Raw genomic sequence first — 24,769 nt, forward strand, 5'->3', positions numbered from 1 at the left:
GGCATCTGTAAACAGGCTGTCATTTGAAAGGAATGCAGCACGAACAGAAAACCTTCTTTTCCACTTTTGTAGTATGTGATTTTTTTAAAAAATCAGCATTACAGTTGTTCTGGAGTTTCACCTGAAAGGTGGTTGCAAATCAGTATCAAGTATTGCTGCTCATCTTCAGATATCTTTTGGAATCACTGATGTCTTCCAGCCAAATAATCAGAAAGGGCTGGAGCAGGAGGATGGGGAAAATGTCTCACTTCTCCAGTTTGTTCAGTACAAAGCTTCCCTCTCATTACAGACTCTGCTCATGAGAAATTTTTGGATGAAAAGGCACTTAGGGAGTTGGCAGTGACTGAATGAGCAGCAAAAGGAAAGCTTTTCATTCCTGTGTTCTTTCCTTAGTGGAGAAAGGAAGTCTGAAGTTTTATTTTGTACCTTTGTAGCCTCTGCAGATTTGCCAAAAGAAGATGTTCTGCATTATGTCTGGTCATCCCCATTATATGCTTTGACTTTTCCAGATGCGTTTGGAACTGTCAACCTTTGGGATTTCTCCTTCTGTATCTTGATAAGGTGGGTTTGCGGGAGGTATCTTAAAAAAGAAACCAGCTTTCAGTTAGTCCTAGCTCTTCCTTGCTCAGAATTGATATCAGGATTTTTTAGTAAATATTTTCCAACGGTAGCTTCCCACTTTTATCCTCCTCACTGCAGTTTTTCCATGGTAAGACAAGCTCTAAAGCATCTTCTGTCTAGGAAAACGCTGGATGTCACAAATTGCACTTGAAAGCAGCAGAAAGCTGAGACACACGGATCTGTTCTGTAGCTATCTGTGTGTCTTTTGAGATTTCATTTCCCTCCCTTCTCAAAGGTTGAGGCTTTGTGGTGACTGAGGATGGGCGTAGTCCAGATGTGGACAATGTCTCTGCCACTCAACTGCATCATATCCCTCAGAGATGGACTTTTAATTGAGCTGTTCCTGGCTCTAAAGATAGAATCAGATTCTTTGCAATCTGAGGTACTGAGGAGTGTGAAATCTACTGAAGCTAAAAATAATGAGACTGAACAGAAGAGTCTCCAAGTCTTTGAATAAGTGATTCCTGCAACTGTTTTGCTGATGTCACAGTGAAAAATGACGATGCTTTTCAGGAAGTGAGAGATACTTGGTTTGTTTTTTTTTTTGGTGTTACTTGGACCACAAGAGGAAAGCGTGTTGTTTTTTTCTTTAGTGAGGATACTGTCAGCTTCTGGAAATAACATGTGTAAAGAGAGATTTTGTTTTACTCTTCTCTTGGCAGGCAGCCAAGTATTCGGGTTTCAGGTTCCAGGTTGACACTGAGACAACTTCCTGACTCATTTAAAAACCTTGATTACCCTCACTTAAAAAGCTTTCTGCAGATCACTTTCAGGTGTCCAGAATTCCTTTCACCTGTGAACAGAAAGAACTGGATTGTTTCTTCTCCTTTCTTTCCCTCTCTTTCCTTATTTATTGAGATACTCAACTGCAAGTTCTGTGTTGCTTTTTCCCTTCACTGCAATTTCTTACCTTATGTTGACTCTTGCTTTCTCAATTTTTATTTAAGCTTACCGACTTCAGTTTCTGGCAGCTTTATTTAAACACCTCTTCTCCTCTCTCTCAACCAAATTTCAGAGATCTTTTCAGATTTTCTTTGGGGGGGAAAAAGAAAAGTGCATTTTTTCACTCAGCTCACTAATATTTCTTTCTTGTGGCCCACACAGTAGTTAAACAAATATTCCAGATGATGTCAGAGTGGCGGTTTCAGAGCCTGCAGAGCATCAAAGAGGAAAATTTGTGCTCAGAAGCAAAAACATGTGCTTGAATGGGTGTTGGGAAGGTGCCTTCTGTATCCTCTTCGCATTTCTGATCCTAAATAGTTGAGATCAGGGTTTCACATCTGTTGTGTTGTAGATCCTATTTCAGTGATGTTGTCAAGAGGTGTTAGCGTTCCTCCCTTGCAAGCTGCCAGTTACAGAGCTGCAGTTTTTCGTTGGAGCTTTTATATTCTGTTTCTCAGTGATGTTGAGGACTCAGTGTTGTATTTCACCCAGCTCTGAGCTGGTGTGTTTTTGTTGCTTCATGGGGAATTGACTGGTTGAATAAATAAGGTTTCCTTTGAGGGGTGGTTACTTTGCTGTGGGATTTGTTCCTGGATTTGGGTCATCATGTGGGTACCAAGTATTGCACCACAGCTTTAAATTAAAATGTTTTTAGGACTTTAACCCAGTCCTTTCATAGAGAGGTGTTCTTTGACTTACCAGGAAAATGCATAAACTGGAGGATATGAACAAAAATCAGGCTCTGCTCCCCCTCTTTGTAAGTGCAGTTCCAAACATCAGGTTATATCACCAACTGCACAGCTCCCACTCTCTTCCTTGCACTCTCATGGAATGCCTGGGGAAACTTAGGTCAAAAATGCTTGAATTTCATTTCCTGGAAGTAAACCAGTTATTTTTGACAGACATGAATTATCAGTGAGTTTACATGAAAAGTTCTAGGGAGAAATGGATTAAGTGTTGTGTACATTTCCAGTGTGAGAGAGACAATTAAACCAGAGTAGCTGCTACCTTTGCCTTTTTATTCTCTTCTCCTCCCTCAGCCACAACACAGACCCCCAGAGAGTATCAAGTTCTTTAAATGACTTTTCCTATTGCTATCCAATTATTAAATCCATGAAAAACAGCTAGTATGTGTTACTCCCAAGGTGAATTCTCTTACTCCTAAGGTCTGTCTGAATTGGATATCTAATTTGTAAAACCATTCCTTGTGCTGCTGCTTTCATGTGAGAGGGAAAAGCACATCTGTGCTTTGATCATAACACATGATTTTTACTCTTGCCATTTCCTTTAATACGGAAGAGTAATTTTTTTCAAGAAAACCTTTCCTGAAGTGGAAGTGTTCAGAAAGAAGTCAGACATCCTTCATTTGCACTGAAGTCAGCTTTTTTTGATGAATCCTTGAATCTGATAGTGTAAATATATTCCTTAGTAAATCAGAGAGCAAAATACTTTGTGGGAGTAATAACTTGATCATTTTAAAAAAGGTAGTGATTGCTATGCTTTCAGCCCTCAGTTTCTGGGAGGAACAGTTCTCTCTGGGAAGCACAAGGGCTTCATTCTGCTTTGCACAAGGATCCTCTTGTTTTTGGTCCTCCTCAACAAATCCATATCAAATGAACATTTGATGTACCTTCAGAAATCTGAGATGTCGTTTTACCACAGTTGAGCTCACCAGAAGGATAAAGAGTTTGTTACTGCTGAGAATACATCCATTAAAAAAGGCATTCCTTCAAAAGAATTATCTGTGGTTTTTCAGAAGAAACATGGTGTGAATTAGAGACAGAACTGCCATGGTAATTTAATAAAATGTGAGGGAACTCACTCCAGAGGAGAGCTTTTGTTCTTTCCTTTGGAGTGGTTAAAATGCAACATACGACTGCTTACAAAGCCTAATGGATATTGTGCCATGAGCAGGAGTGTTTGGATAAAGAGACCCCATGAGGAATATGTCCTTTCGTACTGGCATTGCCTAGTGAGCCTGGCAGTGTTTGTTTATCCAGGATTCCTTCTGAAAGCTACACCTTGAAAAATTCAGATCCAGGAAGAAAGGAAAGGTCTTTCTTCAGACTTTGGTAGACAGAAATCCAAGCCCTGGTAGAGTCAGAAACGTGCATGTGCCAAAGTTTGGGTTGGGTGGGCATCTTCTGGGTGTTGGGGATAGTTGGGTTTTGGTTTGGTTTTGAAATGAGGCTGTGGGAAGTTAAGGACATCTTGGATTCATGGAACAGATGTAGCTTATCTTTTCAATCCCTCTTTGAGCAGATCCCCTGTCAAACTAACTTTACAGTGTGAGAACTAATTTATTGATAAGCTGTAAATGATAACTGTTGGCAAACTTCTGTACCTTGTGAGCCAGTTATTACTTAAATGACTTAAATTACAGGACATTATCTTTGAACAATGTGAGAATATTTGATTCCCCGTGTCCTGGAATTAGAAGAGAACAGTATGGAAATGATGTGGAGTAACAGGAACTTTGCTCCTTGAGTTCAACCACAAGGATCAGGCAGTTCAAAACAATCGAAGCACTGGCAGCGTGCCCCTGAATAGTGAATCCTGTTTGGAAAACCTGCATTGGCAATCTCTTTTTACCTAAAGAATCCTGTTTCCTTCTTGAGCATGATAAAGATTCGGCAGTCCTGGATTTTAATAGTAACCATAAATGTGACATGGAGAGAAGTGGTAAAAATAACTCTTCCTCAAGTCCTCTATGACACCCCTCCCTCCATCCTCTCCTCCCTGTGAAACAGAGCACTGTTATTCCAGGGCCTTTTAAACCAAAGGCTGGGCTTTAAATACTCTGATGTCCTGTAATTGCTTCTGGTGCCAAAATGGGGGTAAACAAACGTTTGCTTGAAGAGAAGGAATAAAAAGGAGCTTATGCACTGCTTTCCAGACAGGGCAGTGCTTTCTGGAAGTTCAACTTTTGTTTTGGAAAATTCAGTTTCCTTATCCTGGTCAGTTTGAATATTTGCTTATGGAATGGCAGTGGGTAAATTCCCTGTGGTTATGGATGAAGCAGAATGAGGATTTGGAAGTATCTGTGTGCTGCACGTGTGTAAGTATGACCATGGCAAACATGGTTTGGGAGAGTTGCCATTTGTGTAAGAGAATCTAAAACTATGTACATGGCTTCTTTAGAAAATAATTTCTGTCACTCCCACCTTTAGCTACATTTCAGTACTTTGGAATTTCATTATAAACTTGGATTAAATAGCAGTGTCAAAATCTTACCTGTGAGGTCTTTGGAATTGTTTGCACGTGGTCTGTTGAGCATTAACTAATAAAATTAGTAGAATGATTGGTTATGTTTGCTGATGATCCAGAGGGGAAATGTTGATATTTGGCCTTAGTCTTCCAGTTAAAGAAAAGAAATATGGAAATCATTTGCTTCCTGCTTGGAAAAATGAACATTGACTATGGTTTGTGTTCAGAAGGTTTTTGTGCCCTCACTACAACTGCAGATATCAACTTGCAGGATGTGCTATGCTAGGGAAGGGCACAGAGTAAATATTACAGGGAGATAATTTTATATTTCCACTCTTATTTCATCTCCAGGTCAATTGCAAAAGAACTTGCAGACTGGCTTATCAGCAACAATGTAGTTGAGCACATTTTTGGACCAAATTTACATATTGAGGTTTGTATTTAATTACTGTTAATTTGGTATAAACATGGAGCATTAACTTGTTGTTCTAGTAAATCTTTCCTCACTGTGTTCTCACTTTGCAGATCATCAAACAGTGCCAAGTGATTCTGAATTTTCTTGCAGCTGAAGGGAGACTTAGTACTCAACATATAGACTGTATTTGGGCTGCAGCACAGGTATATATCAAATTTTTGTAATTGCAGGAGTGATAAAAGAAAAACAATATAAAATAAGTTGATTTTGTTTCACATTCCTAAAGTTGAGTTTTTTTGCGTTTTCTTGGCTGCCTGAGGATTTTGCTGACCAAAATGTCAAGTTAGGTAACTGCCACAGTTACTGGGTTATTTATTAGATGCAAAAAATCACCCTGGCTACTTTTTTTTAAAGGAAAAAAATGAAGTTGCATAGCAAGGACAGTGTTTTCACCAAGAATGGGGATGAAGGTTGGAGGGTAGTTGCAATATTTTTACTATTGTGCAAAATTGCCTTGCTCCTGTGTATTGTAGCTTCCATTTCTGGTACTCCTGGTGGGAACAATCAGGTGAAAATTGTGGCAGTGAAGTTTACAGCTGTGCTCCTCTGCTGGTGTTAAAATCTATAGAAGGCACTGAAATTTTATTTTTTGCTTGCTAAGGCTGGAAACTCTGATAGGCTTTTTGCCTTCAGGAAGATTTATTTGTGTGCTACTTTTAATGGATCGCTGTGCTTGTTATTTTAGGTTGTGACATTTTTTATTTAGGGGTTTGAATACAATAGGTCTGAGCAGGCCTAGGGAACACGCTGTTACACAGGGTAGAATTTAAAGAGGGTTTTTAATGTGTTCAATATTTCTTTGTAATTTCTTTCAATCAAGTAGTACTGAACGCACATTCTGAAACCAGTGTGGTCCATTGTCATTAAAACATGCAGCTGGAATGTTAGTAAATGCTCATTGGAACAGCATTTACTCCAACATTTTCCTGTATTAGAGTAATTAATAATTACTTATTTCACACTACATTTTTAGAACAATATTTTCACTTCCTTGATGTTTCCACACAGCATCTCACACAGTGTTAGACCTCTGGATTTTTTAATACATTTTATACTGCTTTAAGAATAATATAATTACCTAATATTGATAATCCTTTTACAGTTTAAGTGTTCATTTTGGCAGAGTGACATTTTCAAAATATGTTTGATATCAGAATTAAGTACATCCTGATTACTTCCTGTCAAAGGCTTAAACCTCCAATGTTGTTTAGAAGCCCGACACCTTTAGACTAAAAGAATAGAAGACCTTAAAGTGTATTTTCCACTTTTTAAATGTACTTTTAGACAAAAACTCATCTTCCCTAAGTTGAAGTTATCTCAAGATGTTTAAATGCTTCCTTGTATAGAACCCACGTGATTTCACTCTGCTGTGAATCCTGTGAAAGTTGGACTGTACTATCCTGTACATAGTAAATTGCTGACACAGATATTTTCATGCCAGGAAGGCAAAATTAAATAAATGAAGAATTAAAAAAACCTCTTTTGAGGTGCATGTGTGGTAACCAATGTAAGAATTTTTTTCTAGAAGTTTCCTGTAACCATTATTTTATTTTTTGAATAACAACATCTTAACAAACATAATGAAACTCTTTTAAGTGACTCTGAAAAGCAGCATTTACCCAAAGAGGAATCATCCAGGAGCCCTGGTACTTTAATGTGGAAATAGAGTAGTTACCTGAACACACTGCCGTGTTTTTTGACATCCATTACTGGAAAGACAAAAGAATTCTTTATAATCCTCACACAGTCTCTTCCTGAGTAGTCTTCCTTTGTATTTACCGCTGCTAATAAGGTAATCATTGCAAATACTGCTTCCCTCAAGATTTACCGTATAAACGAATATTTTAGAAGTTGTATTTAAGTTCAAACACAAAACAAACTTCCAGTTCTTCTTTTCACCTCATCTCTCAGAACTAGAACTAAGGAAGGAACTGTTACATTTGATTGGTACATTTGCAGACTTTACAGTGTCAAAATAACTTTAGTCAGAATTGCAAATCTGCTGGAGTTTGGAATCATTCAATAACTGCTTCCTGAGAATTTGTACAAATATGTTTATTTGCTGCAATATTTGATTGATTTGTTTATTTTGCTGTTCCTGTTACTTTCTCTGTCTGTACCTTGTAGCTGAAGCATTGCAGTCGTTACATACACGACTTGTTTCCTTCTTTGATCAAAAACTTGGACCCTGTCCCGCTTAGACACCTTCTTAACCTTGTCTCAACTCTTCATCCCAGTGCTCACACTGAACAGGTAAAGACAAGGCCAACAGAATCGCTGTCATGAGAAAAGCAAGTAAATGAGAATGTTAAACAATAATTATGGATTTGTCTTCCTGAAGGAATGCAATAAAAGGAATATTCACTAATGCAGAAAGGGAGAACTCTATGAGTAAAGTTGTCATGTTTCTTCAAGTACACCTTTTCTGGCTTTTGAAGTCTAATCTTTAGAGATTTTCAAAGACTTCATAACCACTGACAGAAGATTTTAACTTCCTGTCTGAAGTTAGAATGTGTTTCACACAACATTAGTTAGTTGATTTGTTTATTTTGATGAGTTTATTTTGGTGAGCTGTAATATTGGCATAGAGAAAGATGAACAGTGGATCTTTATATCCAAAACCTGCTGCTTAATGGTACTTTTCCCTGGTTTTCTTTCCAGACCTTGTATTTGGCATCCATGCTGATAAAAGCCCTGTGGAATAATGCACTGGCAGCTAAGGCTCAGCTGTCAAAGCAAAGCTCCTTTGCATCTTTACTGAGTACCAACCTGCCCATGGGAAACAAAAAAGGTGCGTGGTTTTCCGGTAGATCTGGGAGTTAAATTTGGAATTTTCATAGTCTCCTTGTTGAGTTTGAACAAAAAGCAGGTATAGAACTTTCTCCTTTAAGTATTTTTCAAAAGTGTCATGCTGGCATATTTTTCCAGCAGAACTTGAGGCTGTAGATGAAAGCATTAAAAGTCTGTGAGTGCATTTGGAAAGCTTTGTGTTTCAGATCCATTCTGTTTGTATAGCTAAAGTAGTCTGTCTTTTTCTTTCTTCTTTTCTTCTTAATTCAGAAGATGATCCCTAACTCATCAGTTAACTATTCTTGTTCTACTGCACATCTGTAACATAATAGCTACATAAAATCTTACAAAAGCTTACCTGCTTTTTACCTAGTTTTTGGTATTGCATGCTGTTTCTGATTTGGTTGTTTTGTTTTTTACTTGACTGTGTCTTTCCCCACAGTCATTACTAAAGGTGCTGCCAAGCCATTTTACTGTAGCTTCCCTTTCTCTTCCTACTGCTGGTTTTTGTGAATTATGGACAACTATATGCTGACAAAACGATTTTTAGTCACTTATTTTTCCATTCTGCTTTTTTCCTTCAGAAGAAGAGGAGCTCAGAAGAGCAGCCCCTTCCCCTTGTAAGTATCGTTTTAGTTGTACACCACAATTTGATACCACAGTGCTTTTGAATTTGAGCAGGATTAGAGTAAATTTGAAGTTCTGTTTTTATGAGAAGTCAAATGAAATGATATTTTGAGTAGAACCTAGGAAATTTGTGTAACTGTGGCAAGAAGAGACATCGAAATACAAACTTTGTAGTAAAATGCTCAGTGTTCTAAATTAAATTATTAGTGTTTCGGTACACAGATTGTTTGAGTTATATATCCCTGTTTGCTGGAAGAATGCTCAACATTTGAGGCAGATTTATGCAATGCTGTTACATTCCAGTAATTACCTGTCACAGAGTAACTGGGAAATGTGGTTTTGAATTAGGGTCACCAGCAGCAAGCCCTCAAAGTAGTGACAACAGTGACACCCATCAGAGTGGAGGCAGTGACATTGAAATGGAGGAGCAGCTGATTAACAGAACAAAACATGTCCAGCAGCGACTTTCGGACACAGAGGTATGAGTGAGAGTCTGAGTCTGGGAATTCTGTTACTGAGTTGCCTGTTATTAGCTATTAAATGATATTTTAATCTGTACTTGTTTCAAAACCACTTCAGACAAATGTATTCCTGCATTTAAATTGTGTTTCAGTTAGGTTAATCTCTTAGTAAGGGACTGCCAGACGTCGTTTCTGTGTCGCACTGTGACTCTTAGCACGTGCAAAGTCTGCACATACACCCTGTTAGCAGCAAGGTAATGCAAAAAATCAATTATTAAATATGAATCTTGCTCAGAGCATTTTGTCATCAGCAACCAAATTGAGAAAGAATGAATTGAAACTTGTAGATGTGACACATTTCCTCCTAAAGGAAGAATGATGTTTGAATGATGATGATGGTATTAATTATGTATTTCCAGTGGTCCTTTATTTTCCCACCAATCTTAAAAAACCCCGAAATAATTTCAGGAATCCATGCAAGGAAGCTCTGATGAGACAGCCAACAGTGGTGAGGATGGCAGCAGTGGGCCTGGGAGCAGCAGTGGCCACAGTGATGGATCCAGCAACGAGGCCAACTCTAGTCACGCCAGCCAGTCCGCTGGGAGCCCTGGCAGCGAGGTGCAGTCGGAAGACATCGCAGATATCGAGGCTCTCAAAGAGGAGGAGGATGAAGAGGAAGAAGACAGGAGTCACAACCCCCAGAAAAGCAGTAGGAGCACAGATCTACGAGGCAGAAAACTGGAATCACAAGCGGGCATTTGTCTGGGAGATGCCCAGGGGGCGCCGGAGAGGAGCGGCGCCAGTAACGGGGCGGGCAAGGACCATGTTTTTAACACGGATGCGGTGCCGCCGGTGGACAATCGCATCCGTATGCTCGATGCTTGTTCTCATGCTGAGGATGCAGAGCACGACATGACAGGGGAAATGAGCACTGCTCACATTTCACAAGGCTCTCAAGATTCTTGTATAACTCACACAGGGGACTTCCTCGGGGAAACTATTGGGAATGAATTATTTAACTGTCGACAGTTCATTGGGCCACAGCACCACCACCACCATCACCACCACCACCATCACCATGATGGGTAGGTAGCTTGGCATTTCTTCTGGCTCCTTCCATAACAGAAATAAAAGTGGTAGCAGAATCCTCCATTTGGGCAGAAATTGGTGTATGGACATTTTGCTGTAGCTCAGGATAATTTTGTCTTGCAGAAATGACATCATTTATCACAGACATTTATCATGCTATCACAGACAGTTACACAGAAATCTGATTTGTTAACATCTGATTAAAGGTTTCATTTAAGTTTTGCTGTTGAATAAATAAGACAGCATTTAAGAAAATGTTAAGAATGTTTTGGAAAATGCTGCATTTAGTTAACATTAAGAAGCCAACTCAGTCATCATGCTAGTGAGGCCTTCAGTTTATTTATCTGTAATTGTTTTTCTAGTTCATACAAGGGCTGCTGTTCAAACAGATGATTCATCCTGACTTTAGCTTTAGGGAGATGTCTGCTCACTTGTAGTCTGCTTTAAACAAGTTCCTCTTTGATATTGTCCATTCTGATATACTTCTTTTACAGGCATATGGTCGATGATATGCTTAGTGCAGATGATGTCAGCTGCAGTAGTTCTCAAGTCAGTGCAAAATCAGAGAAAAATATGGCAGATTTTGATGGGGAAGAGTCTGGCTGCGAAGAAGAGCTTGTACAGATTAATTCCCATGCTGAGCTAACATCTCATCTTCAGCAGCACCTCCCTAACCTGGCCTCTATCTATCATGAACATCTGAGTCAAGGTAAGAGTGATAAAACAAAACCTGAAAAACTTAGTTTGTAATTCTGAATTAGTCTCCAGTAATTAAAATAAAATAATGAAATTATTCTAACCATTTTTTTGTATTTGTTCTAAGAAGCCATGATGACTGCTGAGAACTTAACATTTCTCCAAGAGATAGATTTTTGAATCTGTGTTCATTAGTGAACACAGAAACGTTCATTTGTGTTTAGTTGTGTTTATCTTTTTAAATCCCTCCCCCCTTCCCATTTCTTCTGGAGCTTTTAATGCAAATTAAAACAAATAAAGGCACAAAAGAACCTAGTACGTGTGTCTTCTAATAGCTTATTTAAGTGTAAAGAAAGGTGGTACTGAAAGCAAGATTTCTTTCTATTTTCCTCTCTGAAACCTTCTGCAGTTTTTGTTCTGGTGGGTGCATATTACTGTGAGTTTGTACATTTGACATCATAAATTAACCTATAAATGAATTAACCATAATGGGCTCTAGAGAAGAGAATTCTGGAAAAGTGACTTAAAATATGACTTGATGCTTTTGGGAGCTTGCTCTAAAGGGCATTTGATGCTATTTCATCTTACACTGCCAAATCTTCTAGTTTACTTCAGGGTGCAATTTAAGATGCTACTAAAACACTTCTCAAGAATTATATCATCTTTCCATATGCTATTTTGGCAGCTTTATTTTCTCTTTTACCCTCTTTTTAAACATAATGGAGAGCAGAGTTGATGAAGGGTTCATGGTTTTGTTCACTGGCCTGGAAGAGCCAAGTTTGCTCTTATCCAGCAGACAGCAAACCCAGTGCTGTTTATGTATTTCCCTGAAATAATTGAGTAAGAAGTTTTTATAATAGTAATTTCAGCCTGAGATTGAACATTGGGATTTTTTTCTCCACTGCAGAGTTGAATAAACTATTAAAACTTCATAAATCTATAAATCAGCATATTTTTTTCAATGTTTTCCATAGATATTACTCATCTAACTGAAGATTCAAATTACTGGTTGAGCATGAGGCCTTCAGTGCAGATTATTTTTGACACCCCTAGTTTTGCATGTGCAAATAATTACAGTGTTCTATGTGCAGTCTGAATTTTCTACTTGACTTTGCTGTTGCATGAAAATAGTATCAAATAGTAGATCAATGAATGGTGCCAGCTGTGGGCACAGAGAGGAAGGAAAATGTCTATCAGTGTTTATGAAAACATGATGAGTTTCTAAAATCCTGCACTTTGATGCTTTAGCACATGGAAAAATGGTGTTTGTTTTTCCTGGTTTTCAGTTGGATGGAGGGAATCTTGTAGCAGGAGGGGAATTTATTAAAATGTGCTCCTTTCCTGCATTCCAGCCAGGGTGGTTATGGAGATAACTCCCTTTGGACCACGGCACTACAGAAAGGCTTAAGAAACATTTTAATTACAGTATGAATTAAATTAAAAAGCAATTGCATCTGCAGTTCTTCAGTGCTGTTTTTAATTGCACTTTGCCATTAGCCAAAAGCAGTGTAAATATTGGCCCAACTGCCCTGTTGGCTTCTTGTATGGTCTTTTAAGAACCCATATGTGGAAAAAGGCTGCAATTACAGTGTCGTTGCACTTTGAAATAGCCAAGTTAACAAATAAAATGTGTTGTTGTTTGTGCACTTAGGGAGTAATGTTCAATTCAGATGGTTCCTTCTGTTTACTCACTAATGCTCTTTATATTTTGTCCAGGACCAGCAGTTCACAAACATCAATATAACAGCAATGCAGTGACGGACATTAATTTGGATAATGTTTGTAAGAAAGGAAATACCCTGCTGTGGGATCTGGTCCAGGATGAAGATGCAGTAAGTTGAATACCTGAAAACACTGGTTTTTAAAAGAAAATAAATACATAGTATTCATTGACTTTTCTTTCTACTTGCTGTAGATTCATCTTTCTGAAGGGTTAATAAATGAGGCAGAGAAGCTGCTCTGTTCTTTAGTGTGCTGGTTCACTGACAGACAGATTCGAATGAGATTTATCGAAGGCTGCTTAGAAAATTTAGCAAACAACAGGTAACTTTAATCATAAATTGTCTGTTTTATAAGTATTTTATTTCTGCAACATACCAGAAATCCAAGTTGGCTGTAATAGTTATTTCATTTTACAGGAAGACAACGTAAACTAGGCAAAAGCAAAAGAATAAAAATAGTTTCCAAAGTGTTGTGGATGTTTCTGATGCTCCATTTTTTTTGTGTCTTGGTTTCCTGAATTTCTCATTTTGTTGTATTTGTCTGTCCTCCCTTCTGCAGAGGTTTTTGCCTTCCTGCCTTTGGTAGAATCAGGTCTGCACCTCAGTCAGTCGAGTGCAAGGTCAGGTGCCTTGGCCATAAGCATTTTGAACTCAATATTTAGATTTTACATACAAGTGGCTGAGGAACAGACAAGTTCTTTTCCACCAAGTCTTTTATGGGGTCTCATTTCTGTGGGGAAGGAACAGCTTGACCTCAGATGACTTGTTTTAATACCAGCTAAAGCTGTGAGATTGTACTGGGCAAAGTGGCATTTATTTTCACGATACAATTGATAGCTGGACATCACCTGCTTTGTTGTGGTGTTACCTTTTTGCTGAGAACTGCATTTGTGAGATGAGCTTACAAGTATGCTGAGAGATTAATCTCATCTGTGTGTCCAGGGAGTTACATGTAAAGAATTTGAGGTATGTGTAGTTCAGGTTCAGAAAACTTCTTGGTTGACTTGATGGGAGATTGCACAAGCACGGGAAGGACATGGACCTGTTGGAGCACATCCAGAGAGGTTGATTAGAGGGATGGAGCCCCTCTCCTGTGAGGAAAGGGTGAGAGAATTGGGACTCTTCAGCCTGGAGAAAAGAAGACTTTGGGGTGACCTAATTGTGGCCTTCCTCTACCTGAAGGGAGCCTGCAAGAAGCATGGAGAGAGACTCTTTACAAGGGCCTGGAGTGAAAGGACAAGGGGGAGTGGCTTCAAATGGAGAGTAGGTTTAGAGTAGATACAAGGAGAAAATTGTTTATTGTGAGGGCAGTGAGGCCCTGGCACAGACTGCCCAGAGAAGCTGTGGATGCCCCATCCCTGGAAGTGTTCAAGGCCAGGCTGGGTGGGGCTCTGAGCAACCTGGGATAGTGGAAAGTGTCCCAGCCCATGACAGGGGCTGGAATGAGGAGACTTTTGAAGTCCCTTCCAGCCCAGATCACCCTATGATCTATGATTTACAGAGCTTTCCTTTAGTCAGTTTGCTCACAGAACCTGAGCTTCTCAAAGGAATTTTTAAATCAATTATTTCAGTTTTGTAGCAGTCACATGTTGTCATTGTTTCTCTCTTTCTCCCTTAGATCTGTAGTAGTTTCACTTCGTCTTCTTCCCAAGCTGTTTGGAACATTCCAACAATTTGGGAGCAGCTACGATACACATTGGATAACAATGTAAGTAGGCCCCTGTCCCAGCAGTGCTGGCATTTAGGGGGCTCTTTGGTGTATTAAAACCTTTGAAAGTTGAAGATAAAACGGAGTACAGCATTTCTTTGCAGAACAAACCATGCAACTGCCTGCTGTAACTGTAGAGAACAGACTGATGGAACTTCTGGGAAAGTGACAGTGATTATGAGGAACTTTTCTTGGCCTTTTTGACATGACAGTTGAACATATGCCCAGTCCTGAGTTAGACTTTTGCTGTATTAGGGCCATGAGGAACAGTTTTCATGGGCTCAAAAGGGAGTGTTCTGTCAGTCCTATGCCTGAAAATCACATTAGGAAACCTTAAGAATTGCAAGGAAGAAGAGGGTACAGTACTGGAAAATGCTCCTGGATTTGTGGTAGATGGAAAACTGAATGTGTACTTTGGGGTTATGTGTGTGCCATTTTCCTATAACAGCTGTCTGCTTTCTGTGGCTTTTCTGATCTTTTGAAGCAAACCATAATACTTTGTCCTTTAAATTGCCACAGGTGGGCAGAAAAGGAACTAAATATGATGAAACTTTTCTTCGATAATTTGGTACACTACATCCAGGCAGTCAGGGAGGGACGACACAAACACGCACTGTAAGTACACAGCCGACTTGGAACGTTGGATATTTTATGGTTTGAAACATTTCTGCTCTCTTCTGTTACTTCTGATGTGTTCTTGTAAGTAAATACTTTCTATAGGGACATTTTCTGTTTAGGGAGACAAAGGTCTGTAAAAACATTTTAAATAGCTCCTTTTTCTTAAAAAAATCCCAACTCTTGTCATTTTTGTTAGACATCATGTTGAGTATTTGTGTGCAAATAAAAGATGAAGGTTTAGATATTCAAGTTAATTTAAAGTGATTTCATATCACTATTCAAATGGTTTAGTTTTAAAATTTGTCATTAGCCTTTGCGTAATTTTTTTGTTTAAACATCCAGCTGCACTTTCTAATCTGTGTGATTAAAATCAGGTATATATAAACAAGCAGTACAATTTCCAGCTCCCCAATCCCAAAGGAAGAGACTGTTCATGTTTTGACAGATGTCAAAGTCAATATGGGCACCCACATCTGAAAAACGTTGCTATTTATGGGTCCAATTTAGCTTCTTCAAATGTAACTTCACCCTTTATATTAGATGTTGCTTTAGTGAGGAATTACTTAGAAAGGTGGGATCCTTTAAATTCAGGTAAAATGATAAATTATTCTGCTCCTTTGACCATCAAGCTTTTACTGTATAAACAGAAATAAAGGTAATCTTTTTATATAAGTTATGAAAATATTTTTATGAAGAATATGTATCATCTGGAATCGGAAATTCAGAGTAGAAATACCAGCATTTTACAAGTTTGGGGGAAAAGAATTAAGTAGATCCTGCCAGGTGACAAAATAATGCACTTGAATTGGACTGTAAGCCAGAAAGCCCAATCCCATTCCCCTTCTCAAATCCCAACAAAAAAAGGATTTTATCTAGTGACAACTATTGTCATTCCGCTCCTTGGGGTGGTTTTGCAACATCTGCAGCTGGAGTCTGGGCCATGCACTGAACTAGAAATTCAGAAAGAAACTTGTAAGAAACAATTATTAATGCTTTTAAGAGGCATGTGTCTGAGTAGGATAGGAATTATGACAATAAACAATCAAATAAAATTCTGTTTTTATCCAAATTTACATTTAGATACAGCCACAGCGCAGAAGTTCAGGTTCGTCTTCAATTCTTGACGTGTGTGTTTTCAACTTTGGGATCTCCAGATCATTTCAGTGAGTATTTGAGGTTATCTTACTATAGAAGCACCTCCGAGTAAGCAAAAATACTTCCTAGTAATCCATGTCAGCTTAATACGGTATTTTAAACATGCAGTTTAAAATAATCTCTGAGACAGTTTCAAAAGAAGGAAGATTTTCTGGCAAAAGCACAGAACCAACACTGGAATTCAAATTCTGTTGCAGTTTTGTGAGAACAAATTTTCATGTTCTCTGTGCTTTGGTTTTTCTAAATAATAGAATAGTAATTATTAAAGGAAGATAATACATTATGTGCTTATGGGCTTTGGTTTGTGTCCATAATGTTCCCAGAGATCTTTTACTGAAGTACTGTATTTCAAAAAGGAATAATTCCTTAAATTTTAATCCTGTCAGAAATAAATTTTCTTTATGAAGAAAGAAATGACACTTTTTACAATTGGTATTTGAGTGGTCTCATTACAGATAGTCAAAGTCACCATACAATACATTTATGTGTTGTGATCTGACATAGATATTCTGATTTTTCTGTGTGTATCCTTGGGTTTTGTGGAATATTTGGTGTTATAAAGGAGTAGTTAAAAATACTTCCCTAATTGTAGGGTTGAGTTTAGAACAAGTAGACATCCTGTGGCACTGCTTAGTAGAAGATTCTGAATGTTATGATGATGCACTACACTGGTTCTTGAATCAAGTACGGAGTAAAGACCAGCATGCCATGGGTATGGAGACTTACAAACATCTCTTTTTGGAAAAGGTACGTAGAGAGTTAATTGCAACCCTGTAATTCCAATAGAGATGCTTCATTCCTATCAACACTATTTAGTGGATTTAAAATTGTTTCTATGGAAATCATCTCTTCAGTAGCCCAGGAGGGCCCCACTTGTCATGCAGACGTTTTTCTCTGCTTGGAGAGAGGAGGGAAATGGATTAGTGGGAGTTCTTTTCACACTACTATTTACCCAAGTGTTTCTTTACAAATAGCCCCTGTGTTGTATCCACAGCTGTGTAGCACTTTTATTTCAATTAGAAAAAAAAAAAAACCTGCACAAAACTATAGTTTGCTTTATGCTGTACAGCTTAACCTGACTGAAAAATGGACTTCTGTTTTTGGGAGAGGCCTATACATCTCAGCAATACAGACACCAAAAAGACAAATATGCAGAGCTTTTTCCGAGGGGTTCCATTCATCCATTTTGACAGATGACATTACAAAATGGATAGATTGTGCAATAATTAATGTAGTCTAGTTCTTTCCCAAGGTTACACGGGTTTTTGTCTAGTTTTGTAATGTATAAGGTTTTTGAATGCTAACAAATTCTTTTGCTGTTGATAAGTTAAGCAGCTGATGTTGAAATAACTTTTTTTTCCCCTCTCCATTGTTCAAATCAGTGGTGAACTGTTTAAGACAATTATAGTTGATTTTTTGCATTGTGTCTAAAATTCAGGGTGTGATCTTTTGCAAGAACAAATTCTATTTGCTCTACTACATTTGAATATGGTGAATAATAACAGTGATTAGTAATAACAGTGCTAGTGAAATAAATACCCTGTAATTGCTCTCTATTCCATCACTGAAATTTTTTTGCATACTAAAGCACGTTGATTTTGTTTAGATGCCACAACTAAAACCTGAAACTATCAGTATGACTGGCCTAAACCTCTTCCAGCATTTGTGTAATTTGGCTCGGTTGGCTACGAGTGCTTATGATGGTGGCTCCAACTCCGAGGTGAGCCTGAGTTCTGTCTCTTGCTTTTCTTCTCTCTGGCATGTGTGGATTTTGTCTCTAAAGGCAGAGATAGAAAACCACAAAGTGATACCTGTTGCCTGCATCTCTTTGTCCAGTTTATCATATTGTTAACATAACTGACATGTATCTACTGTTGAGTTCAAGGAATGGATTTGTAACATTTACTTATCTAATGAAGAAGAGTGAGGTGACATTCTATTAGTCATACTTATTTCTGACTAGAAATCTGTTGTAAAATGTGCCTCAATTTATGTATTATGTGCTTTAGAAGTTTTTTATCCAGAGAAATTACCTCATAAATGAAATTATACTTAGAATATATTCTCTGAATTTGAGGCAATATCTTTTTCTTGCAATGAATACTGATTATAGTTGTGATTTTACAGCTTCATTTGAAAGTATTTCTTTTTGTCAAAAATGAAAATCGGCTATTTTGAATTTCAGCCAGTTCTCCTCATGTTTCAGACTTTGAAAGTGTTTCTGAGAAACCTTGAGTTTTGTAGTAATTGGGTGTGTGCAGTGATGACAGTGCAAGCAGTGGAGAAAATGAGATATTGTTAGTGATTGAGTCAAGAGGCAAAAAGAATGTCTCAGATCAGAAAAAAGTAAAATAATGAGGCAGTGTTTTGTTGCTGTGTTTTTCCTTTTGTCAAACAGTTGTGTGGCATGGACCAGTTCTGGGGCATTGCTTTGAGGGCACAGTCTGGTGATGTCAGTAGAGCAGCCATCCAGTACATCAACTCTTACTACATCAACGGTATGAACTTTAATTTTTATCTTTTTTTTCTGTTTAAAGTGTTTTAAAGAATACTTAGCACTATTCTTTTTTTATTCTTAGTGTTAAAATGTGTTGTTCCAAGGCTGTGCCTATATAATTGACTTGAACTGGTATTACAGGTAAAACTGGTCTGGAAAAAGAGCAGGAATTTATTAGCAAGTGTATGGAGAGTCTGATGATAGCTTCGAGTAACCTGGAGCAAGACTCTCATTCGAGTCTGACCATTATTGAAAGAGGGCTCTTAATGCTGAAAACACACCTGGAGGCTTTCAGGAGAAGGTAAAAAACTCTGTTGACATACTTGGATGCAGAATTTATTTCTACTCCTCTTACCATAATGATGAGTGTGTTAAGAGTTAATATTAATTTAAGGAATGGTTTCTTTGTGTAAAGGAAAGCCAGTAGGGAATAATTGTGAAATGTAATAAATAAAGTTTAAACAGTTACCAGAGTGGGCCCTTGTTCTTGTATGAATGTGTGGATGTGGTTCATATTTCCCCATCCCTCACCAAAGAAACTTCTTTAAAGTTATTTTATTAGAAAAAGAGTGAGGATGTCATAACTTCCTCTTATTTTGAAAAAAAAAAACACCCCAGAAATTATTTGCAGGTTTTGTCTTTCTCTCATTGTTTAGCAAACATTTGTGTTAAATAGGCTTTGACAAAAACACTTTTTCTATGTTTTTCCTAAGGTTTGCGTATCACCTGAGACAGTGGCAGATTGAAGGCACTGGCATCAGCAGTCACTTGAAAGCCCTGAGTGACAAACAGTCGCTACCTCTAAGGATTGTCTGTCAGCCAGCTGGACTTCCTGACAAGGTGAGTGAAAATTCCTTTTCCTGGCAGACCCTACCCTGTGAAATGTTAGGAATTCCATAGTGCTCTTGGGAAAATAAAACACCTGTTTTCTTTCAGATGACCATAGAAATGTACCCTAGTGATCAGGTGGCTGATCTCCGAGCAGAAGTCACACATTGGTATGAAAATTTGCAGAAGGAGCAGATAAATCAGCAAGCACAGCTTCAGGAGTTTGGCCAAAGCAGCCGCAAAGGGGATTTCCCTGGTGAGCTGTTTTTACCTGGAAATTTTGCCTTTACAGCTTAAGTGATGGTGGGGTTTTTTTCCCCCCCAGATACCCCAGCTAAGCAAGCATTATGATTTATTTTCTTTAGCTCTGGTTCTAATTAGTACCACCCTCACTTCTAATTAATAGTGTTGTTTCTTAAGCACTACAATTTATTTGAAATTGCAAAGAAAATATGCATCTGTCAGAAGTCCTTGGATCTATCCAAGTTCCATGTTCCAGTAGATTTCTCCCCCAGTTTATTTTTCTTCTTGTTGTTTGAATTATGTTATTTTCTCTAAACTGGAGATACTGTTCCACACAACTTGATAAAGTTCTATATTTCTGTATATCTTATTCTGTATTGCATCTGATTCATACACTTCTGGCTGTGCCATTGATTTAGAGTTTGAAGCCATAATTCAAATTCATAATTTATGCTCTAGATACATGTATTCCAGTCAGGTGGAAGATCTTCTTTACTCCTGCAATTGCTTTTTAATTTATGGTCATCCTGTAGCAAAAATTATTCTTCTGCCTGCTTTGAGGCTTCTCATTTGGAGTGTCACCTTGCTCCTGAGATGGCCATTGCTTGCTTAGTATAGTGAATATGCATCCTGTTGCTGTTCCCTCTTAATGTGTTTGTGAGTAAATGAGAATTCCTGCTCTATCCTTCAGGAGGATGTTTTCTAAATCCTCTTGATGTTATATATTACAGCATTCTAATCACTTACTGCTGTTCAAAATGTTTTCTCAATTATCTTTATGTTTTCTTGGTTTTTCTCTCATTGTAAGCATGAGATAGCATGTAATGAATAATTATCTGAACAAATTCTGTCCATGAACAGCTCCATCCAGCACCACTGTTAGTATATGTTTAAACATGATTCAGACTTGCTTTTCACAGTTTAACAACTTTTAAAAAACATGTTTTAGTGAGACACAATGTAAGTAAACCAGACTGAATTTTGGATGCATTAATTGCCTTCTTTGTAAAATCCTTTTCCAGCCACTCATCAGAAGCAGTTTTAGTAAAGAAATTGTCTTGTTTTCCACCATTAAGCAGAAAATATTTATTTTTGTTGTAACTGGGATTTTAGAAACATGTGGTCGTGTTGGGCAAAGTGTGCTGTAAGAAGAGAGGCTTGATTGTCTGCACCAAATGAAATTCTTATCTTTTAATTGGTCGGGTTTCTTGTTCGGTGATGAGTTCTTTGCAGGGTGTTCTCAGTTTTTTGTTTCTCAAGTGGGTGTGACTTCTTTGCTTCCAACTTACATTTAAGTGAGATTAATCATTGCTTCTTTGATTTGACTACAAGTGTGTGGTACAAGGGGATTTTGTTGATGATCACAATCATTTTCCATTGTCCTTCTGTGGCACAGTGTCATTTACTACAAAATATGGAAGGCATGTTTAAATTTCTAGTATAAACACTTTTCACTACAAGGTTGGGTGACCTGTTATTGAAAAGGTTATTTCTTAATACATGTAAGTAAATTTAGATTAATGTAATCACCACTTTTCTTAAGGAAAGGACATTCAGTTTTTGCCTCTTTTTCTTTGCTACTGAAGGGTGTACTATTCAAACTATGAAACTGAAGCTATGATTCCAGAATTTTGCTGAAATAAGCTTTTGTCCTAGGTGGCCTCATGGGACCTGTGAGAATGATTTCATCTGGGCATGAACTGACAACTGACTATGATGAAAAAACGCTCCACGAGTTGGGGTTTAAGGATATGCAGGTACTGCCAGCATGGAGAGCAGTCACTGGAAACAGTGGCCAATACTTTGCTTTTAGTGTTCTGCAGCTGGTTCCTGTGTGTGGGGCTGGGTGTGATCAATGTGAGGCTGATACCAGCTCAGGACTGGAGTCTCCCCAGCCTCAGGGGCAGAATAAAGGAGTTCAGCTACACCATGAATGCCTTAAGTGAAGGCAAACCCGAACTTCATTTGTGGCAGTTGTTGAAAGTGCTGCAAAGTAAAGCTTTGATTACAGAATAAACATTTATCTTTAAGTTTTTAATTCTGATCTTTGTGAAAAAATTCCATGGCTTATCATAAAATTGTCTCTCTGCACCTTGTCTCTCTCTGTTCCAGATGGTGTTTGTGTCCCTGGGTGCCCCCAGGCGAGAACGGAAAGGTGAAGGTGTCCAGCTCCCAGCTTCCTGCCTACCTCCTCCTCAGAAGGACAACATTCCAATGCTTTTACTCCTGCAAGAACCTCATCTTACCACCCTTTTTGATTTGTTAGAGATGCTGGCCTCTTTTAAGCCTCCTTCTGGAGAAGTGGCTATGGAAGACAGTGAGGTAATTTAGAGTAATTTTATTAGAACAATTACATTTAAGTCTTACTTAATTGGATCTGGCTTTCCTGTGTAGCCTACTTCTTGTGTGCTCTGGTCAACTGCTGGAGATGTTTATTGCCTGCTTTTTCACTTATGGTAAAATCTTTATCATCATTTCTCTTATTTTCTTAGCAATATTGTTCTGATATATTTTAATGTTCCAAATACTGTAGAAGCTGTAAAAGTAATTCTTAAGAAACAATATTGATTATTTAAGTAGGTGTGGTGACTCACAATGGGAGGTGGCTTGAAGAAAGGTTTGTAAAGTTGTATTGCAAAAACTCAAGCTTTGTCTTGTATGCTATCATTAGCTTGAGGAAAATTAAATAATACATAGTAGATTTGAACCTGTAGTTTACTTATAAGGTTAATGTGCATTTAAATATTCCAAAATATGTGATATGATTTAAAGATCATGTAACTTATTTTCTTACAAGTTGAGACTTCAACTATCATGTCCTAATTATTTATTAGATAGGAAACAGCTGCTTAATTAAGGATAAGTACATTTTTGGGCTTTGAAATCTCATTTTCTCAAAGAAGTTCCCAATAAGAATGGCTGTGGTTTGGTTTTTCAGAGTGCAAGGTGTGAAGAGCTCCATCTCCATGCAGAAAACTTATCCAGACGTGTCTGGGAACTGTTAATGCTCTTACCAACGTGCCCTAATATGCTGCAGGCATTCCAGAATATTTCTGATGAGCAGGTGAACAACGTTTTACATATTTATCTCTCTTATACATGAATGTTTTGGCATGCAGTGTTTTAGTTGAATTTTCCCCAAATAGGAATGTTAAATAGTAAATATGTTAAGTGTGCTGAGATACAAGTAAACCTAATAAATCTAAAACTAAACTGAGACGTCAGCTTAGCTCCCAAAGTTTTTTATCATTTTTTTTCAAAACTTATTTTATAAATGAAAAGAATAGTCAGCACTAATGATCACAATCTTTTGGCTTGAATTCAAAGAGCAGTTTCTTCAGCTGCAGCCTGGCTTTAACACTGTGACTGTTGTGATAGTGATACTTCTGTACTCTCTTCTCTAAGTTCGCAGCATGGGTTGGTTGGAAGCATAGTTGATTTTGTGTCCTACAGATGAAAATATTATTCAACCTCTTTAAAAGTGGTTGAAAGTACATCCTAACAGATCTTAGATATAACAGCTTTTTATGCACATATGCATCAAAATTTTGGTGGAAGTTACAGTTCAGACTGTAACGTTTGCTTTCCTCTAGTTTAAAGTTGTGTGTATGTTAGCTTGCAGTAATGTTGCCTTTTCATTATTCAAATTGTTAATCATGTATACAAATATGCTTGGAATTGTCTAATTTCAGATAACAGCTGAAATTAAACTCCAAATAATTTGTCCATGCCACTTGAAAAATCTTCTGCCTTAACTTTTAGGTAATCAGCATTACATATAATTGTGTTAATTGTTTTCTATCTTTTTTTGCTCTTTTAAGGGTAATGATGGCTTTAGCTGGAAGGACCTTCTGCGAATAAAAAGTGCCCATAAACTTTTGTACGCCCTGGAAATTATTGAAGCTTTGGGAAAGCCCAACAGGAGAATAAGACGTGAATCCACGGTAATTTTCTTGCACAGAATATCTGTGTTCCTCTGAACCAACACATATATCAATGATTTATTTTATAATATTATCATTCTTTAGCTGTTTTTACAATTAATCTTGTTTATCTTTAGGGAAGTTACAGTGATCTTTACCCAGACTCAGATGATTCAAGTGAAGATCAAATAGAAAACAGTAAAAACACGTGGAGCTGCAAGGTTTGTTTTTCCTACAGTATTCTATGATACTTAAGACAGTTTTTCATGGGAGATATAAAAACCTTTTTAAAACATCATCTATCTTAAAGTTTCTTATCTCAAATTTAGGGATAACATTTGCAAGTTTTTCTGTGTTATCAGGCCTGTAAATTTGTCGCAGCCATGTACAATTATTTCGCTTGTTTTCATGAAATATCCAGCTGACTAGTTTATAATTTATTTATTCATTAATTTACAAAGCTTAGGTTGGTATCTAACTGATCTTAGTGACATTTCTGTGTCTGCTTCATCTCACATTGGTTCCATAATATACTTACAGTTTGTTGCTGCTGGGGGGCTCCAACAGTTACTGGAAATTTTCAATTCTGGAATCCTAGAGCCTAAAGAGCAGGAATCGTGGACTGTGGTAGGTCTTTATTCACCCTTTCTCTCCAGAAGAATATTCCTGTTATTTGTAAAGACTTTTAATACTTTGACCCTTTGTTACAGTTATTTTTCTGTTGTGAAATGGATTCATTCTCTGATTGAAGCCACCAGAATCTATGCCAGTAGCATCTGTTTTTTGAGTATTTTATATTCCTGGAAGAGTTTATTTAAAAGAATAAAGTGTGTGTGTGTGTGTGTATATATATATATACACACACTTCTGCTTTTTTATGTTTTAAAATCACCCTTCCTGTTTTTCTGTGTATTTGGGGTAGATCATGGAACCTTAGAGGGACAAAAACCCAGGTTCCTTCCTCAGGAATGATTGCAGCTGCATTGCTATTACAATAACAGATCACACTTTTTTAAAGATTCAAAAGTAGGCAAACAAGAACGGAATACTTTATTTTTGCTCTTTTTTTTGCTTATTTTAGGGAAGGTTGTTATTTGGAAAATTATTTATTATAGTCTGTATTAAAAGCAGTGATCTGTTAATTATCTTTCCCTTGAAGAGGCCAAGA

The 24,769-nt window shown here is 37.6% G+C and overlaps 1 protein-coding gene across 1 annotated transcript in view; it reads left to right on the forward strand.

Moving 5' to 3' along the window:
* USP34 (ubiquitin specific peptidase 34) overlaps nt 1-24,769 on the forward strand; it is a 95,482-nt gene that overhangs the window by 25,321 nt on the left and 45,392 nt on the right. Inside the window, exons 8-32 of the mRNA XM_017745225.1 lie at nt 5,122-5,203; nt 5,296-5,388; nt 7,373-7,498; nt 7,907-8,036; nt 8,620-8,655; nt 9,011-9,141; nt 9,592-10,208; nt 10,707-10,921; nt 12,625-12,740; nt 12,824-12,951; nt 14,248-14,337; nt 14,857-14,952; nt 16,036-16,118; nt 16,703-16,857; nt 17,717-17,830; nt 18,509-18,608; nt 18,749-18,908; nt 19,321-19,447; nt 19,544-19,691; nt 21,335-21,435; nt 21,791-22,000; nt 22,617-22,742; nt 23,500-23,622; nt 23,739-23,822; nt 24,142-24,228. Coding sequence (XP_017600714.1) covers nt 5,122-5,203; nt 5,296-5,388; nt 7,373-7,498; nt 7,907-8,036; nt 8,620-8,655; nt 9,011-9,141; nt 9,592-10,208; nt 10,707-10,921; nt 12,625-12,740; nt 12,824-12,951; nt 14,248-14,337; nt 14,857-14,952; nt 16,036-16,118; nt 16,703-16,857; nt 17,717-17,830; nt 18,509-18,608; nt 18,749-18,908; nt 19,321-19,447; nt 19,544-19,691; nt 21,335-21,435; nt 21,791-22,000; nt 22,617-22,742; nt 23,500-23,622; nt 23,739-23,822; nt 24,142-24,228 — 3,478 coding nt within the window. The remainder of the gene's footprint in view (nt 1-5,121; nt 5,204-5,295; nt 5,389-7,372; nt 7,499-7,906; nt 8,037-8,619; nt 8,656-9,010; nt 9,142-9,591; nt 10,209-10,706; nt 10,922-12,624; nt 12,741-12,823; nt 12,952-14,247; nt 14,338-14,856; nt 14,953-16,035; nt 16,119-16,702; nt 16,858-17,716; nt 17,831-18,508; nt 18,609-18,748; nt 18,909-19,320; nt 19,448-19,543; nt 19,692-21,334; nt 21,436-21,790; nt 22,001-22,616; nt 22,743-23,499; nt 23,623-23,738; nt 23,823-24,141; nt 24,229-24,769) is intronic.

The sequence above is a fragment of the Corvus brachyrhynchos genome, unplaced genomic scaffold (assembly GCF_000691975.1).
Source record: "Corvus brachyrhynchos isolate BGI_N302 unplaced genomic scaffold, ASM69197v1 scaffold69, whole genome shotgun sequence".
Taxonomy (NCBI): Eukaryota; Metazoa; Chordata; class Aves; order Passeriformes; family Corvidae; genus Corvus; species Corvus brachyrhynchos.